Source organism: Melopsittacus undulatus, chromosome 2, assembly GCF_012275295.1.
Source record: "Melopsittacus undulatus isolate bMelUnd1 chromosome 2, bMelUnd1.mat.Z, whole genome shotgun sequence".
Lineage (NCBI taxonomy): Eukaryota > Metazoa > Chordata > Aves > Psittaciformes > Psittaculidae > Melopsittacus > Melopsittacus undulatus.
Genome location: NC_047528.1, coordinates 30,499,443 through 30,511,975, shown reverse-complemented (window position 1 = coordinate 30,511,975; position 12,533 = coordinate 30,499,443). Strand labels below are relative to the sequence as shown.

Below are 12,533 nucleotides of genomic sequence, written 5' to 3'. Positions count from 1 at the left end.
TGCATTGTACATTACAGGAATCAGCTCATAAATGTCACCAGAGTATCAGCAATTAGTGAAACAATATTTAATGTCTGTCCCGGGTCCTTGTTTACCCCCACCCCCCATCCACCCCTGCCCCATGCAGCCTTGAAATGTAGCTAAAAAAATAAGTTGGAACTAACTGTAAGGTCTGTATTTTACATTTCATGCATCATTTTAAAAATCATTAAGGCCTTTAAAAGCAGCAGTCAGCATGGATCGTGTGCTGCTTAATCTGTCTCAGTTTTAAAATGCTTTTATTGATGTTTGTTTTGGCTACTTGCATTTGCAAAATATATACAAATTAAGTGAGAAAACATAAAATCAAGTATAAATGTTTTTCATAGGTGTTTTTGAGCTGACTTCTTCAAGTACGAAGATTGGTAAAATCATGGATCTCTATGCCAGGGCTCAGGGCAACCGGATGAAACCAAGAATATCTGTGAAAAAGGTAATTATTTGTATGTAATAAAAAAACAAATGTTAGAGCTTTTTGATCTTCCCTGCAGCAGTCTAGTAATGAATAAAGTGAACTGGTAGGTTTGGTTGGGTTTCATGGGTTTTTTGTTTGTTTTTCTTTATATGTTTTAATATTAGTTGTCTAACAAGGAGGCAAAAGAATTGCCTTTGCTTTATGCTTTGACATTTTTAGTGTAGTTGAACTACACTAAAGAGAATAATTTAAGGAAAGGGTGCATGCTTTTGGCTTTGCCTTTAGTTTTAAGGTGATATGATAAAATGATGTATTTGCTAAAATTTGCCTTTTTATTGGAGTATAGCTTTTTATTTTGATTTTTCAAGTTATATGTAATAAAATATATATAGTGTTAATAGTGTTAATTAAAAACTTTAAAGTCTGTATTAGGGCTTATTGTAATTATCTTTAGATCTTGTTTTTTTGACTGTCTTATTCTTGTGCTTACATGAACTTCTAGGCAGTACTTTGGCAAAAATACGCCTAGCATTTATGAAAGCTGTTAGTGTCAGTTGTTTTATTTTTGAACAGTATTTATGTATGTATTCTTTCAAAATTTATCACTTTAGCTTGGAGAACATAAATAGTCCTCAAATTTTTTTGCAACTTCCGTAAGCGCTTACTCAAACGAAAGTTGCAGTTTACCCTGAAAGAACAAATTTAGTCAATCATACTTCTTGAAGTAGTTGAATACAGATAAGTATTTTTCTAGGTCTTTCCGGGTTACTAATGGATTCTTTACTTGCAACTGTGTGCAATGCTTAAGAGGAGAAACTGAGCAAAAAAGTTTATCACATGAAAATTGCAGTCTTTTATTCCATAAGTAGATTTTCGTTGGGTTAAGGAAGCTGTGTCTGTGATATATATCCTATAGAAACTGCTTGAATGCAAAGGTAAGCATTATGAGACTGCCTGGCAGGTAAATGGTTGTTCCAGGTCTTGATATGGAATAACTGCCATACATTAAGCAATTAGTAATAGTGGGTGATATTCTCTCACTGTAAGACAGATACTATGAAAACTTTTATTTTACTGGTTTATGAGAAGTCTGCAGCTCAAAGAGAGTTCTGTAACCACAGTAATTTAGCATTCTTAATCTGAATATAAAGTGGATTTTAGATGACTTTTTTGGCCTGCCCTTTATGTGTTTCTCCTCTTCAATTTAAGAAACAAACCAACAAACTCCCCCTAGGTTTTTAGATCTTCAGGTTGCAAAACATCTTTCTAGTAATGTCAGTGGCTGGTGATTCCTCACTGATTCTGATGGTTGCCTAAAATATTAGCCCTGTGAACTGCTCCATTAATTGCCAGTGAGCATTCTGGACTGTGTGGCTCTAGGAACATGAATTTGACCCTTCTTGGTTGTATTGCAGAATTCTTCATTTTCATCCATCCAGACTTCAGTGTTTTGGTCTCTTGATGTTTCCCCGAGGGGCGGCTATTTAGATTATAGTGTGGAACTTTGATTCTCTCTCACAGACCCAGACAGTAGGGTTGTCAGAATCACATTGTTTCATCTTCTGTTGAATCACAGCTTGCAGTCTGATTCATGTTGTCTTTGCAGTACTTAACAGGAATTGTTGCAGTAGTAGCTCTTAAAAATCAATACATGGCTGTGTATGCACAGTTAAAGCCTAAGTTTTCATTTTTACAAAATGACTTCAAGATACTTAGTCAATTTAAATCTTACAGCACATGAAATCAGGAATAGCTTCTTTGTTATGCAAGAGCAGAGTAAATATTAAATACCACTCTGCAACACTGGACTTGATTTCTCTGCAGATCATGGCACCTTACAGGTTTGTGGGTTGTTTGAAATGTTAGAGAGCAGTTGTTTTAAAACAATTCATTAGTATTGAGTTTCCTCCAGTATACTGTGAAGGATCCATAGTGACTTCTTGATTTGCTGGCCACAAGGGAGATATTGCAAAACTTTTAATTGCTCATTTGACCTAGAGGTTTTCATTCTTCAAGTCTGTCTCATTCAAATGCATGTAGGTTTGAAATCTGTGCTTGGACTGAAACAGGATTTCTTGCAAGACATGTTACTTTAGGGTACCTAAATTTTTAGTGAGGAAGAACTACACTGGCCTAGGAAATAGAGCTTTGTAGATTGCTTGGTTGTTTGTTGTGTTTTTTTTTTCAGGGTATGTTAATGTATATTGGAAGAAGTTGTACTATTCATACAAACAAATGGCATTCCTTTGTTGAAGATGTTCTCTTGTCCTTACCTAAACTGAGATATGATATTTTTGGGAACTTGCTGATTTTAAGTTTTTAATGGCATGTCTCATAGACTGGACCTTTGAGAGAACTTACTTTCATTGTTGTGTATAGGATAGGAGGATTTCTCTGAAATTCAGGCCAGTACTTTGCTGTCACAAGCACTGTTTTGGTAACAATTTGAAGAAGTCATTAAATATACTCTCACAATTAATGAGGAGATTAATAAAAACCCATTTACTATGGTTTCTTTTTGAACCACACTGCTGTAATATGAATACCAGACTGAAGCTATTCAGAGCAAATTCAAATCTATTTCTTCGTGGATGTCACTATTCATCAGCCTGAATATTTTTTGTCTGTTGCTGATGTTCACCCTTGTGATGTTTTTACAGTTGATGGTCTGTTCTCTGTTAGCCTTGGTTTTTGGAAACTGTAAAGTAAGGTTTTAGTCTGCTTTGATATGAAAGCCTCTGCATTCCAGTGATTATCCTTCATAGTCCTACTTTCTGTGCTTGTTGTGAGTTAATCTTCTTTTTACACGTGGATGATACTGTATGTACAATTACACAGGATGTCCTTCTCAGTGACTCTGATGTCAGTTCTTTCACTAAGGCATGTGTACTGGGGTCATGTTTTCTATTTTCAGTGCTGTATCACACTGACCATTCATTGCTGTATCACGATCAAGAAGTCAGCTCGGATCTTTTATTTCCCAGGTTGTGAATTCACAATTCTATTTTAAAGGTTGCTTTTAGTTTTTAAGGACAAACTTTGTACTTCCCACAGTTGCACAATGTGAGAGTATTTTAAAATGCAAGTTGTTCTTGTATGATTTGCTGTTCTTCCTGTCAACTGGTAACACCTGTTTACTTGAATTATCATCAGATTTTATGTACATATTTCTTTTTCTTTTTTTATTTTTTTTTTTACTTTTTAAATTTATTAATGGTGATGATGCTTGACTTCAGTCTCAAGATAAATTTTGAAAAAGCTGGTTACTGGGTTACTGACCTAAATCTACCCTCAAAAAAAACCCTTTGCAATCTCCATTTGAACAAATGAAACAGCTTATTCAGTAAGATCATCTTTTTCTGGTTTTGTTAACTCATCATATATTTCATTATTTAAGTGTAAATAATCTATGTAAATCCAGATAGATACAGATCTTTTCTCTATGTGTGTATTATGTTTGTTAATTTCCCCATCTTTATTCTCTTCATGTTCTGAACTTCTTAATGTTCATTAACATAATCTTAAAACCACGCATCACTTCTACCTCCTTCTTTTTAAATTTGTCTATTTTATCTCTTCAGTTATGTTGTGCCACCATCAGGGTTCTACCAGACCTACATACAGTCTTGCATACTGGTTCTTCCAGACCTGAGGGAGATTTATCCAACTGTTGCATCTTTCTTTTTCTCCCACTTCCACTTAGCGATCTCCTGAGTCTTGAATATTCCTTCACCTCAGTAGTCCCTGATATGATACTCCTGTTCTAGTTACCTGTTCTGCCCCTCAGGATGCTAAAAACTAGGGAAGAGTATGTGCTTATAGGTAAGGTGTATTATAGTTTTAATAGTTTGTAGCCTTAGAAAACCTAACTACTAGAGAATAATGATGACCCTTTCTTAATCTGGGTCACTGTTGGCCTGCAAAGGATTATCAGGCCACATTGTATGAGCATTTTTTCTCACTATTTTGAGCGCTGATAAAATCATTGTAGAAGCTGAAAATGAGGCATTTCAACATGCTGGTTTGGCTTTGTGAATGACTTTTGTATGAGAAAGAGGAATTACTAGTGGCATCTTTGAGCAGTATTGGTATTGCAGCTACCTGTAGATTTGGAAGATGCAGAGTCAAAGGGAAGGACACTGTTAGTATACTTCGGAAAGCACAAGATTATATTGCCGAAGTGTGGAGATAAAATACACCTAAAAGTTGAGACAATGAAATAGATTAAAATGGAAATTAGATGAACACTTAATTTATTTCAGATGACCCAGTAACTGCCTAAAAGGCATTTTGAAATAGTTCAGCTGTTACTTTTCCATAAAAATGACTGTGTTGACTTCTTTAATGTCACTTGGCCTTGGCTGTCAGGGGGGTGATCTGAGCCTTGTTTTCTAACATTCTGAAATATATTTTAGTAATTTCATGGAACCTGAAGTGAAGCTTCTATTTTGCTTCTGTCTGATCATTCTGGAAATACTTTCCTGATTTTTTTTTTATTGTCATGAGCATGGTGACACTGGCCATGCTACAATAAATTGGCTTCCCGTGTGGTGGTACTTGATACCTTTTTTTTACAGGGGGAAAAATATATCTTTCTTGAGGTTTATATGATACATAGGATCACTGTGTCATAAAAGGATTGTTTTTGCTGTGGGAGTATCAGAAATGCAAAACACTGACTAAATTTGGCTATCTAGCACTTCTGTTGTTTTAAGAAGCTATGGAAAGTTGGTTACACTGTTTCTCACTTCATTTTAACAGGGTAGTCGTGTAGAGAATAAATAACTGAATGAACAGTTTTTAACCGTATCATGATCTTATTTTCTTCTTAGCCTTACCACTTACTAGAGAAGACAATAAATTTAAAATAAAAATCAATAGGTTTCTAACTTCCTAAAAAGAGTGAGAGGATGTTGGGTTTTTTTTCAAGCTGAGTGAACCAGTTTTTGTTGTTGTTCTGTCATATGCTGTACAGATTATCAGATACCAGTGCTTATAATTCTTTTGTTCAGCTGCACTTTTGTTACACTGGGAGAAAGTCTTAGATTCTTAAGCCTTTTTTAGCCATATGTGGGTGTTTGCATATATTTACATGGGATTAAGTTACAGTTGTTTCGTATTCTTGAAGGAATGGGAAAGGAGAATGTGTGTAGATTTTCTTATGAAGTTTGTTTGTTTTCATCCCCTGTTTTAAACCCACCTCCATTGCTTTTCTTGGGTAAATTTGCTTTTCATTCTTTTTAAGATAAAAATGGAAAAGTTCCATGTGTAGGCTTTGATGAAAGGAATAGATGGGGCTTGGATTTCTTCTTGGATTCATCTGTTTCTTTTTCCAAGTCTTCATGTTCTCACCTTTTTTTTTTTTAATTGCTACTAAATTGTTAACTTTTGAAATAAAAATATTGCTTGAAGAAAACAGCTGTTTCAGTTCCATGTCCTGAAATAAATATAAACTTAAAACCTGATGATTTATATACAAAGTAATTTGAAATAGTACTTAAGCAGGGAAGCCTGGGGGGGCAGGGGATAGATGGATGTACCCTGTATACAAAACTGAAAATGCATTTTTTTTTCATTGTTTCTCAGAGTTTTGGTGAAGCTGTACTGCACTCTATGAAGTCACTGCTGCACAGCAGAAAAGCATTATGCAATATATCGTCAGAAGAATGTCTAAATCGGGAAGAACAAGAAAATTTTATTGAGGTTTGGCATAAACTGACCATTTGTATATATTTTGTGGCTATGATGTGACTACAGTTTAGCTTGAAGCAGTATGGGAGGTTGCAGGATAATAAATGTGGACAATGCTACAAGTTACTGGCTGTAAAATCTGTATTGCCTCTTGAATTCCATAATGAATTCTGTCACTGTAGTCTTGAAAAGAGCTGTGAGACTTCAAGATGACTTTTCTCTGCTTCGTAGGATTTGTGAAACTAAAACCAAAATGTTTAAATGATTTTGTAGAAATTGTACGGCTGGGTGTACTGTATTTGTGAGCACTCCTATGATTGAGGTTTTATCCTAACAAAATAGCAGAATATTTGGATACAGGTCTGAAGGTAAAAGCAGTTGCTCTTGTTTGCCCAGTGCTCAGCACTAAAAGCTAAAGTCTCAGTATTGCAGAGGTAGACTTTCTTTACATTAATACAGATTGGCCAAAAATTGGACAAGGTCTGGAGAGAAGTAGACTTAGACAGAATGCAGGACTTTCTAGGTAAATCTCACGACATAAGGAGAAATGGCTAGACCAGTTCAAGATACAAGACAAACAGCAGCTTCTCCAAAGGGAAAAGAAGAAAAGTAAGAAGCAATGTGTACCATGTATCTCATACTAAGTGTCTCAGAAGACTACTGAGTAGTATTTGACAAGCCTAATGAGGAGCTTAGGGAAGGAGAGGATGACCTGAACTGGCCAGGTGGAGGGGCTGAGATGAGGAGAAATGAAGCAAAAAAAGGCTGAGAAAGTAGTTGGGGAAGACTGCTAGCTGGAAAATGAGTAGCAGGAGGAAGGGAAAAGGCACACTGTGTGACCCGCAGAGATGAGTAAGGATTTCCTGGGTAACCCAGGATTTTTGGGACTGGCTGGATGATGAGGCTGTGATGTTTGGGGGCCTGGCAAGAAGCTGAATTTGTGAAAGATTAGAGGTAAGCTGTGACAGATTAGAGGTAAGGAAGAAGAGCTAAGCAGTGGAGGAGTGGGCAAAACCTTGTCTGTGTCTGTTCAGACAGATCATGCTCTAGGATCTATGAAACCCTTCAAACATTGTCCCCCTCCTTTTTTTTTTTTTCTGACTTGTAGCAAATACCTTACAGATACCTGGCATAAGTTTTATATGCCTGTAATGATGGGCCCTATGGAGAAAGATAGCTGACTATAGTAAGTTAGCTTATTACCTCAAGCAATTAAGAGCCCTCTGGTTGAAATATCCTGCTGCAGAACAGGTATTTCTTTCTTAATGAAAATACAGGGAAAGACACCTATATGCAGAATAATGTTAAAGAACATTATTAAGACTGCAATGATAATTACTTAGACTTACAAAAACCACAATTGAGGTTTTCTTGTACCATTTTGATTCATTTCCTGTGTACCTGTGGGTTAGGGTAACCTTCAGGTACAATGTCTCATACACTGTTTTTAGTTTAAAGAAAAGACTTGTTCTACAGACTGTTCACCTTCCTGTCTTCCTGGCCTACTCCCCAACAACTTTTGAACTGGTGTACTAATTTTAGACATGCTTGAGGTATTAAAAGATAGTTATTTTTCTGTGAACACTGGAGTTTGGGCACAATAAAGAAATCTAACTCAGTGTTGTTAACTCAGTGTCAGACTCTGCAGTGACATAGCCTCTTCAACAGCAAACTGCTGGCCAATCAGTGTACATATGGACTGGTTGGCCTTCATTTGTGTGAAGCTGTGACTCCTGCATACTGCCCTATCTTGCACAGTGAGTTATCCCATGGGAGAAGGAAAAGGTTAGGATCATTATCTTGAGGAAGAGGAAATGGCATGTAAAGAGACAAGAACAGACACTCTTAAAAAAACCCCAACAGCAACAAAATTTCTTAAGAGAACTATTTTTTTTCTAAGTCCTTCAAAATAGTCCTTTAAAGGCCCTTAAAGCATTTTTAGTATTATGCTTAGTATTTTGCATCTTCTGTGGAACAATTCAGTTCATACTGTGGGCACTGTACAGATAAAAAGACATAGAAACCGAAATATGTCTTTCAGATGTAAGATGTAGGAGTTGAAGGGCATGTTGCTCAGACAGGATCATTTCATAGTTAACACAATGAATATGATGCTGGCAACCTGCAATTAGTCTGGAGCTATTTGGAATGTTACTGTGAAGTATTATTTCATTTATGTTTCATCTGTGATGTCATAAAGGGAATAAGGATAAGTGGATGTAAACAAGAACATCTTTTCTGAGGCACTGCAGCTTCCCAGCATGAGACCCCTTGAAATAAACAAGTCAGAATTTTTCATATTTTAGTACAGTTTCAGTTTTAAACAAATTTTTTGTTTGTTTGTTTGGTGTAGGTTCTTTTGTTTGGTTGTTTTGGGTTTGTTTTTTTCAGTCACACATTGAAGTAATATGAAATCAAAATTCAAATACAGTTTGAAAAAGAATTGTTCTTCAGCCATTTCTTTTTCTAGCTCTGTGCCTATCAGAGATTCTGTGTATGCATAAGCGAGCAAGTGAAGCAGTTAATAATAAGAGATTATAAACACAGTGATGTTCTTTGCTGTTTTTAAATCTGAGAACAAACTGGCTACCTTGAAATTGCTGCTACAAATTTAGCATGAGCTGTGGCTTGAATTCATAAAACTCAGTCTTTGCAGAGTGCTCTGAAATAGTTGAATCCAAGCCATATCAAAGTCCAAACATCAGCGGAAGTATTTAAGCTTTGTGCTTTATTCCATATCTACAAAATTGAAGCAAAATATTTATTTTCTGACAATCTTGTTTTGAAAATAAATGCCTTGGGATTTTTGCAGGCCATGCAGTTACCCTACCAATTTGTCATTAGGAAAATGCTAAGTGAGAACTGGGGAAATCTGACATGAAGCAAAGTTTGAGTAGTGACTGACTCTTTGTTCTGTTCATGTTGAGCGATACAAGACACCTGTAGACAGAAGAGAGGGACAATATGTGATAAAATGTCTCTCCTGTTCACAAGCACAAAAACCTGAGATAAAGCTGACATTTCTGATGTATTACAGGTTCCTGAGCCTGACAAGGCTTTTTTTTTTTTTTTTTTTTTTGAGGTTGAATATTTTAATTATTTTACTTTCGGGGTTTATCTGCTTGGGTATTACATGCAAACTTGTGACTTAAGTAATCTGTTTTGGCCTTAGGCTAATCAATTTATGTGGTGAATTGTATAATGTGTTGGCATTATGCTTTCTTCAGTATATCCAAGTGTATCACAGTTTGTTAGCATGGACAGACTTCAGGCTGGAACTGTTTTATATATGTCCAGCCTGAAGCAAGGACAGATGAGCGCTGATCTTTGCAAAATTGTTTTTAATTATTATAATGAGGCTTTTATGTGCTCCTCAGCATATACCAGCCAATAGGCCACTAGAAAAAAATTCTATGTAGTGGGTTTTAAATGTTGTATGAGCTCTTTAGTCTGGTCTGACCTTTCACAAGTCAAATAGTATAGCATTAACTATTTGGAACATAAGCCTGTGTGCAGTTGTTTGAGCAAGCTATGCTACCTTAAGGTGTGGTTTTTGTGGCACTAGAATGAAGCTTTATGGTAAAGCCTGCTGAATTTTTAACTTTTCAATATCTGCAGAAAACAAAGAAGTTCTTTTCTGTACATCAATATATTTATATTTTTATTTTACAGATTACATTCATAGGCTTTGCTGAAGAAATGGGTACTGCTCCTTTGCAGGTACAGTATATATCTATCTATATTGCAAAATAATCTTCGAAGTAGTACCTAGTTTTCTAGATGAAGGAATTTTGGTGTTCAAGAAGTGAAATACATGCATCTTCAGCATTTTAAACCCTAAGTTTTAAATATAATTGAAAGGTTTAAAATAATCATTTTAATATGATTATATGTATTTAAAATGTTACATGAATCAGTCTTTGTATTAGAATGGGTTAGAACAGCTTACCACTTTATTGAATTGACCACTATCTGTGAATTCCTTCTGGGAGACCAAGAGTCAGTATTTATGGTTATGCCTTAAGGTACTATTCTGCATCTGAGTTAGATAAAGAAATACTGTTTTAAAAGGGGAAGTGTAGGAAACTAGTGGAGTCATGCTGTGCCATTGTAAGATGTTAAGAATTTAGTCTTCCAGTGCATTTTACATATTAGGTTAATCCATAACATATTTACAGTGCAGTTGGACACTGTTTAGATCTGAGTAGACAGAGATTGCTGTAATAGTTTGCCACTATTTAAAAATGAAAACTAGAAACTCTGAATCCATTTGTGTTCAGAGTTGTATTAATGTTGCTAATAAGTCAGACGTTAATAGTGCTAGACACTTTCTCAAGTATGGGTAGGAACTATGTATTGTCTAGAGTGAGATGGAATTTAGAGAAAATTGGGTTGAATAGGTTTATGAAAGCATTGTACAGTATGGATCAGTAGTGTTTAGATTGTTTAAGAAGTCATACATTTTTTATAGGCCTTTTCTCTATTAAGTAAATCTAAGTGTTCCCCAAAATCATGTTTAAATAAATTCTGTTTTTTTCCCAGGTTTTGTAACACTCTTCCAAGTACACTAAGAGCATGTAGAGGTCTCTTGAGAACCATTATTAGCTGAATTCAGTGTTTTCTTTTTCAGTCGTGTATCTTGTAAGATGTACAGCTGCTTTTCAGTTCTTACAAGATTCTTCTGTGTGACTTCTTAGCCTCCTCTGGCCCGTGAGAAACAGTGGAATTTCTTTTGGTAAAAGAGTGAGCTGGAGATGAGTGTGGACTGAATTAAAGGTTTTTTGTGTGAGCATAATGCTTCAGTTTGAGAGAATAAGTGGGCAGTGGCGTGAGAAATAGGGGAGAAAAGAGAAGCTTGACCAAAATAAGTAGCTGTTACTCTTTAGGGAGGCTATGAGATCAAAACCATTATCATTTACATTTTAATTTTTTCACTTTGTATTTTCAATGTGTTTATATATTTAAATCAGGAATTAGCAGCTGTTTCTGTAGAGCTTCCAGATGTTCTGAAGTCGCTCCAGTTGTGCAAATTAAAAGAAAATGAGGTTATATTTCTAAAAGATGTAAAGAAAACATCAAAACCTTCTGTCATGAAGCATCAGGTAAAAATTTTTTTTGTTGTCTGTTTTAATTACAGAAGCAGCATATTTGGCTTCATAAAGAACTTTGTCACATCACACCTTGTCTTGCTTTTGGTTTTGGGCCATCTTGGCCACAGTGGTATTAACTTTTCTATGTTTCTGTGGTTTCTTTAGGATGAGTGTTAGAAAATCTCAAAATAAGCTCTGTGTTTTCAAGCATAATAAATATTTCATTAGGTTACTGATCCCATGCTTCTGCTAGGTTATAGTCCCTTTCACTGCCAAGATGAAATTTGTCAAGTTACCCATCTCTGCTCTTTTCAGATACAGCTCTCATCCTCTCAGACTCCTTGAAACAGAGGTGCCAAAAAATATGTCAGGTGTTTGTAAACTCAGTGGGCTCTTCCCCTAGTAAAAACCATTCGCAATTACAAATGCTGTTAATTATATAATTTCCATTTTAAATCTTGTTAAAGCAAACTTCTTAAAGCCATATTTACTAATCATGCATGTTAAGTATAATTATTTTGTCTATAAGTTAAAATATACCAAGAAGAAACAAGTATCCAATAAACTGAAGTACTGTTCAGTGTAAACATGCTTTGAAATACTGTCTTCCTCTACAGATTTTTAACATTAATTCTTTAATATATTCTTGAGTACTTATTATCAGGGTTGTATTCACAACCCTTTTTTTTTGTTTATTTTATTACAATAACTTATTCAGAATGCAGAAGTTACAAAAAATGAATTATTTTGACTATCACTTGACATAACCTATTCAATTCATTTTCTTACCCTCAAAATATGTGGAAATAGTTTACTGTTCATAAAAATGCATGAAAGGAATCCTCTCCTACTCCTGACAGTTGAAATCATTCTAAGATGGTTATGTATGTTTTCTTGTTGCTTTCTTTTCCAAGAATCAGCTTCCTGAAGTGTTCTGTATGATGAGACTGTGTCCTTCATTCCCAAGGATCAAAGTTGATTATATATTTACCTTGTTGAGCAAGTATACCACAGGCATAAGATATGCAGTGGAAATAAACTCATCGCAAAACCAGCAAACAGAGACATCCCACGGAGAAGATGATGACACGAATCAGTCAGTTTCTTCAATTGAAGATGATTTTGTCACTGCTTTTGAACACTTAGATGAAGATGAGCCTTCAAAGACACAAAGTGCAGGTAAGTTTTTTTCATGCTGTTGACGTACAGAAATTGTTAGTTAAAATTTAGGCTGCTGCTATTTCATGAGAAAGTAAATATAAACACAAAACTTTTTACATTAATCATGTTTTGTAAAG

At 35.3% G+C, this 12,533-nt stretch overlaps 1 protein-coding gene across 1 annotated transcript in view; it reads left to right on the top strand.

Annotated features, from left to right (window-relative positions):
- The first annotated feature begins 412 nt into the window (after positions 1-412).
- AKAP11 (A-kinase anchoring protein 11) overlaps positions 413-12,533 on the top strand; it is a 35,386-nt gene continuing 23,265 nt past the window's right edge. The window contains exons 1-5 of the mRNA XM_005145652.3: positions 413-472; positions 6,041-6,157; positions 9,818-9,865; positions 11,116-11,247; positions 12,150-12,414. Of these exons, the coding sequence (XP_005145709.2) occupies positions 413-472; positions 6,041-6,157; positions 9,818-9,865; positions 11,116-11,247; positions 12,150-12,414 (622 nt within the window). The remainder of the gene's footprint in view (positions 473-6,040; positions 6,158-9,817; positions 9,866-11,115; positions 11,248-12,149; positions 12,415-12,533) is intronic.